Here is a 7,217-nt window from a genome sequence, read left to right as displayed (position 1 = left end):
TATATATATATATATATATATATATATATATATACAGAAAGGAAGAGAGAGAGAGAGTTTGTTCGTTAGAGTGGGAGGGTGTTGAAGACGAGGGGATAGCTATTCTCGGAGTTCGTTCGGTATATTTTCCCTCTCTTCCAAATTCGGCGGCGGTAAAACGTCAGTAAACCTTTCTAAATCGCATTGAACAGTACAAAGTATTTCTTCTCTTTCTTATATCATTTGAATTTGAATTGTTTTGTATGCATGTAAGGTGTATCAAAAGTATGAAAGTGTAAATCATATTTGAAAAAGAATTGTTAGAGTGAATATATATATTTATATATACATATAGTTTACTAATAATTCCATTTTATTCTATATATAAAGTAGTGTGTAAAATATTTGTATAGCAATGTTTATCGCTTAAAAAAAAATATAATCAACGGATTTTATTCTTTACTTTATATATATATAGGACGGGTTAGTATAATAATCATAGTCGATTGGAATATGATTTTATGTAAAAAAAATAAGAAAAATTTGATTTTTTCGTTCGAGATTTCATTTTTGAGAAAATCAATTTTGAAAATCAATAAATGATAAAAAACGTGAATGATTGACAAGTATGAATTTGTTATAATATGATTCATAATTTTTAACATTGAGAATAATATGATTCAAGTAATAGAAAAATCTTTTTAAAATATGTTTTTTAATTTAAAAAATATTTTTTTATTAATATAATTTATTTATTTATTTTTTCTTATCGTATTATAACTATTATTGATATGTTGACATTTTCAATAATATTTATCTTTTTTAAAAATTCCAATTTATCAGCAATTCTATAATTTTTCAATCTGACCGTCACGTGTATTAACAATCTATATCATTTGAAATTCTTATCTATTTACTTTAAATGATATTAATTTACTTATAAATCGAATAATTATACGAAATGATATTTATACCTCATCGGTTTAACAATTGAGAATTAACATGTCATCAATGTGTAAGATGATTTTTAAATCGATTGATAAATAGTAAGACAATAGATATTGAAAAGTAAAATTCATAAATGATTGATTCAATTTAAATTATGAAGTGAAATCAAATAACATAATTATAAACGTTATTTTTCTTATTTTTTTACTATATTTTTTTTCCATGTGTTGTGTTTGACAGTTAAATTTCATGAAATATGTAATATAACAATATTTTTTAATGACAAAATTTCTTTTGCATACAAGATTAGACCTTGAAAAAAAGCACATATATGTATCTATTCTAAAAATACTTTGACTCTAATGCACATCGTAATTTAAAATATAGAATTGATTAATTTCCTATTATGTACATTTATATAGAATTATTTATAATATTACATAATCTATTTGATTTATTAATATATATATATATATATATATATATGATTACATTCTCATTATAAATATTTTATCATTAAAGTTATATTTATTGCCGAAATAAAAATTCAACTATAATGATTATATATGTATTTAATTCTTTACGAGCTTTATTCTATGGAATATTTGTTCTGATTTTTCGCTAATTACTATTTTGAATATGTGCATTATCCAAATCTTAAATGATAAAACTTAATTTGATAAATAATTTATTCATATTTTTTTCAATCATAATAGTATTCCTGCTTATCAATCTTTGTTACTTCTATCTTCACGATTCCATTTTTTTCTCGATTTAGGTAAAATATTTTTTCACCTATCTTAAAATATATTACAATTATAGTGATAGTGAATCAGATAGTGACGTGGTTAACACCGATCAAGTGTCTTACGTGTACATCGAAGAATTGATTCATCTGGATTTTATTTGGATTCTGCTTTTCGAGGCATTCAGAGTAAAAATGTTACAAACGTAAGTTTTTATAATTTTATAGCGAGATAAACTTTATTTTATAAATTTCCTTAATTTTTTTATATCCTAAATATCTTAAATATCAAAGTTTTGATATTGGAATTGTCGTGTAAATAAAATATTGTTGTATAATAAAAAATATTCGAAATAAATAGAAATTTTTGTTGAATCTCAAATATTTATTATATATTATAATGAATAAATTTTTTGTTTTCAAAATGTTACAAAAAATTACTTTATTCATCATAAATTTGTTTCAAACAACAAGACGATTGTCATATTTATATAAACAATTCCGTCATTAACGATGAGTCAGAGTTACAACTTGCATAGGGTCACTTGTCAGACATAGAAACGCGAGAGTTAAATATGGATCAAACGTAAGCGTTTTGTCTTTGCTGATAAATATTATGAATATTGCATGATTGATGTCGTCTAATCTCTTTTTTTTTCAAGAATCGTGTAATAATAATAATCATTAGACAATGATTATTTATTTACATTTAATTTTGATTTAATACTTTAATTTTAATCCATGATTTGATTTTGACTCTGTGGTTGTGTTCTAAAACTTTAAAAGTGCCTTATATGCAAAGATTTTTTAATAATTTTTCTTAATAATTTTGTTCTTTCATTGCTCTCTCAATGTAATATTTTTTGGAAAGGGATTCTAATTATTCCAGAAGAGGTTGAACTACAAATTCAGGGAAAAATTCACTATATATACTTGTTGGATAGGAAATTCTGAAGATTTATAACGTAATATTATTAAAGCAAACAAACGATAATGATTAAATATATTCATTGTTTACTTTGTTAAATTAAACAAATCTTATAAAATCTTATAAAATCCATCGTAAATAATTATTTACATTATGTATCTATATTTTATATTTTTAGGATATTTCTTCTCTTGGAATCAAATTTTTTTTAATAAAAGGATTAGAAAAGAGTGGAATAATAATAATTTTTTGCAATATCATATGCGTATTTCGGAAGATGTTCAGTTGCCAGATTTCGAAACTTTCTACGTTATTATTTCTATCATTATAGAATTAGTTGCAGCACGCGGTTGCTTGTCACAATGAAATATGCATTGAGTGGAATGAGTCAACCAAAAATGAGAAAATGAGATGTTTGTCTACATATTTTCTTCTTTTATCTCTTTTTTAAATTCTCTTTTATCTTTACTTTCAATACTTTCAGCAATTTCTTTTTTTAAAAGTTCAAATAAAATTAATTATCCATGCTATTAATTAATTACGAATTTTAAAAATATAAGTTTCATAATGTTCATATCATGTCATTATTACAACAAATATGTATACAAATCCATATACAAAACAGTAAATATTTCATAATTTCATAATCCTCATATCTAATGTTTTCAATAATTTCTATGTAATAAATAGATTTAATTTTAAATGAATCGTATATATTGTATAAGTCATTCCCTTTATATCAGTGATAAAAAAAATAAAGTATAATAAATTAGTAATTCTCGAGAGCAAAAAGAAAATTGTTAAAATCGAATTTGCAATTGAAAATAATTTATCAACAATTTATTTTGAACGATCAACTTAATTCTTGTTTGTAAGTTGGAAAGGAACGTAAGATTCGTGGCTAAAACTGGAATCTTTTCGGAAAAGGAAGAAGAAGGTGACTATTCCATGAAAGGAATCCATGCTGCGATACTTACTATATCGGATGTTATTCATTGCCTACGTAATATCAAGTAGTCTTTTTAAAATTATTACTCAGTTATATGACATGTGTGCAGATATATTTGTATACATATATATCAAATCATTTAATAATCTTTTGTTTGTGTGCATGATTTGTCAATAATTATAAACATGGGTAATATCGTGATTTGCTTTTTCTTTCATTCATCTCTCATTGATCATCTTGCTAATAAAATATTGAAGGAAAAGAAATCATTGATATATCATTATATTATCAACTTTTTATTCTTTCTTTGATTAAAATTGTTTCGTGTGATATAATATCTTATTTTCTCGAATAGAAATTGATAATTAATTATCTTGAAAAATTTTTAAAAACAAAATATCAAGATGACAAGGAGTCAATTATGATTTTATCTATGTTTAAAAATATCTACAAATATAATTATTAGAAGATAAAAATATATATGTATATAATGTAATATATCTGATAATGAAAGTAGTTTATTCTGAAAGGAACATCATGTAGAAAAAAATTTTATTCCGTATCTTCAATTTATTTTTCCAAAGAGGAAAATTAGTATTAAAAATATTTCTCTGTCGTTTCAAGTAATAAGCAAAAATACCGCTTACAAAAGTCGCGTAGTTGCAAGAAAAATCATAACACGGTGTTCGATAGTTTCTTCACTGTTGCATCGCCTAGCATTTTTGTCGACATGTATCACCATGCATACTGAAATATAATATATGTATATATTTGAAAATTACTTGATCATGTCACAGATATCGATGCATTTTACATTAAATTATATTTAAAAAAAAAAACGAGAACATTCGATATAAATGCAATATAAATATATATCCAATACAAATATTTATTATTTTATTCTTCAATTCAATATTCTATTAATTTGAAAATAAAATGCAATTTTATTATAGTTTTTTGAAATCAATTACCTATATTATATATTTAATTTTACGCAAAATGGATCAAATACCTAATGTGGTCGGATACTTTTGTGACCATCTTCAACGTAAGAAACACACACACCACACGCACACACACAAGAGAAGATAAAGTAGAAAGAGAAAAGTAACAGACTCGGGTAGGAGAGGGGAGGACATTGAGCAGGAACGTGTGAACGCACACAAGGTAAATACCACCACCATAGCGCTCACCTTTACCAATGTCGTGTCCCGTAGGAGCGAGCCGGCCGATAAAATGTGCGAGAACGATAAGTCAGTCAAGTGCGAGAACGCAGAGGAAGAGGACGACGACATGTACGAACAAGATTTGCTCGAGGATGCCCAATGGAAACGGACGCAGCAGAACACGTTCACGAGATGGGCGAACGAGAAGCTGAAAACGGTGAACAGACAGATCGATGATTTGGAATGTGATTTGTCCGATGGCCTTCTATTGATCAGTTTGATCGAGGTGCTCGCGCAAAAAAAGCTACCGAAGCACAGTCAAAAACCAGTGTTTAGATCACAGAAGTTGGAGAATGTGTCGGTGGCATTGAAGTTTTTGGACGACGAGGGAATAAGGATCGTTAATATCGGTGAGTGACCAATCTTTCTTTTCATTCTCTTTAATCCTCGTCCTGGCTTCGTTTCGTTCCTCGTTTTCGCGGTTAAAATCTATTCGTTCGAATCGCTACCGCCATAAAAAGTCTATCTGTTTCCTCTCTTCTCTTTGGAGGAACGAGGGAACGAAAAAAAACAAAATGAGAAGTAGAGACAGGGAGAAAAAAAAAAAAATAAGAAAGAGGGCCAAGACGTTTCTTAGAAATTTAGTTTAGTAAAGTGAAATTCGAGGTAGATGATTTTTCTTTCCTTTTTTCATTGTGTGCATACATTTTATGTTATTTGAACGTGCAAAATATACGCGTTTTAGTTGTTAAATTAACATGTTTATTGACTCGTGTCAAAGTATTAACATTGTTTGTTTTGTTCAAAATAAATATTTCATTGACATTGAATGTTTAATAGAAAAAAATGTATTGGATAATTTATGTTTTGATCACAATTATATTGTTTATATTGTAAAAATATGCTTCTGTATTATTTCATTATTGTAATTTATCACCTTAGTCCCGCGCGATTGTTAATACTGTTTATAAACATGTTATTAAGTAAGATTTGCTTGGAGCATAGCTTAAAATATCAGTTATTGTCGATTATTATCGACGAGACGAGAAAGTGAACTGGGAAATTATTAAATTTAAGAGGCAATTACGAGGTTCGAGTTAGTTGTAAAGAAAAAAATGATGTCTTTGAGAAAAAAATTGGATAATTAAAAAATTTATTCAAAAATTTTTCAGAACAATCTCGTTTTTGGTAAAAAATTTAAAAGACGAAATTAATTTCCATACCATCCAATTTAATTGCTGAATATGCTTTGCTTCAATCCTATTATCAAAAAGTTCATGAATTAGTTTATGAGTTCATGAGCATAATTTTAATCAAATAAGGTTGTTTGTTATTTTATATCAATCATAGCTAAATAAAGTACTTAAATCATGGTAAAGATAATGGATTATGTATTAGTGATAGTATTGTTATTGTAATCTATATAAATATTTCAAACGAATATATTGCAACACGCATTGCAAATTATTGGATCTTTAATTCAATATATATATTATAATTTATTTAGTTAACAGTAAATTTAGTTTAAAAAATCTGAAATATTATTTTATATCACTTCATGTAATCGAAAGAAAAAACTACTATACTATTTAATATAATAGTAATAGTTAAGAGATTTGTTTAATATTTTGACTTAAAGAAAATTAATTTTATCATTGACTTTAATAACTTTTATTCAAAAAATGATTATTACAAATTTTATTTTTAAAATTGCTGTTTTGTTAATTACTTATAAATTTATATAGTTTAATTATAAGTTGTTAAGTATGTATTTTGAAAAAAAAATTGATATTTCTGTAGAGTGTATATCTTATCTACATATTTTATAATGAAATAATCTTTATTTATAAAATGATTATAAATATAGAATAATTCACATAATTGCAACAATTTATTTTTAATTGGAATTATAATTATCAATTATTAATATTCACAAATTTTTCTAATTCCATTTTTTTCTAAATACATTCCAAGAAAAAAGATGATTTTTCAGTTGAATGAATCATCATACAGCTATTTTTTTGAAAGGAATATAAATCTTGAGGATGAACTGATAATTAATGTAATTAGGCATGTTTTTATCATTTTTAAAAATTTTGTTTGACATAACTATCATGTTAAAAGTTCTTATATTTTAACGAGTAACGATTAGGTGATAATAAGAAAAAATATTTTTAAAAGTACTTTTATATGATTGATGGTTCACAGTGATAAGATGAAGAGGATGCATTCTTGAATGACCAATATGAAATTGAAAATGTATGTTTGTTAAATAAAATCGAAACAATTTAAATGGATGATAATCAAATAAAATCAGGTTAGAGAAAATAATCAATAATAAAATTTTATGATATCATAATGTAATTTAGTAAATATTAAGTCATAAATTAAGTCATAAATCAATTATTAGTTTAATTATATTTGTAATTATAGTTTTTCAAGTATATAGATTTAATTTAGTTCAAAATCTATTAATAATTGTTCTCATAAATATTTTTGAAA

At 24.8% G+C, this 7,217-nt stretch overlaps 1 protein-coding gene across 1 annotated transcript in view; it reads left to right on the top strand.

The window, feature by feature from the left end:
• Nucleotides 1–1,749: 1,749 nt before the first annotated feature.
• The window catches only part of LOC102671721 (filamin-A), a 36,395-nt gene continuing 30,927 nt past the window's right edge, over nt 1,750–7,217 (top strand). Inside the window, exons 1-2 of the mRNA XM_006619710.2 lie at nt 1,750–1,878; nt 4,767–5,125. Of these exons, the coding sequence (XP_006619773.1) occupies nt 1,868–1,878; nt 4,767–5,125 (370 nt within the window). The 5' untranslated portion in view covers nt 1,750–1,867. The remainder of the gene's footprint in view (nt 1,879–4,766; nt 5,126–7,217) is intronic.

The sequence above is a fragment of the Apis dorsata genome, unplaced genomic scaffold (assembly GCF_000469605.1).
Source record: "Apis dorsata unplaced genomic scaffold, Apis dorsata 1.3 scaffold_429, whole genome shotgun sequence".
Classification (NCBI taxonomy): Eukaryota; Metazoa; Arthropoda; class Insecta; order Hymenoptera; family Apidae; genus Apis; species Apis dorsata.
Note: the sequence above shows the minus strand (reverse complement) of the source record. Positions and strands in the feature narration are given on the sequence as shown.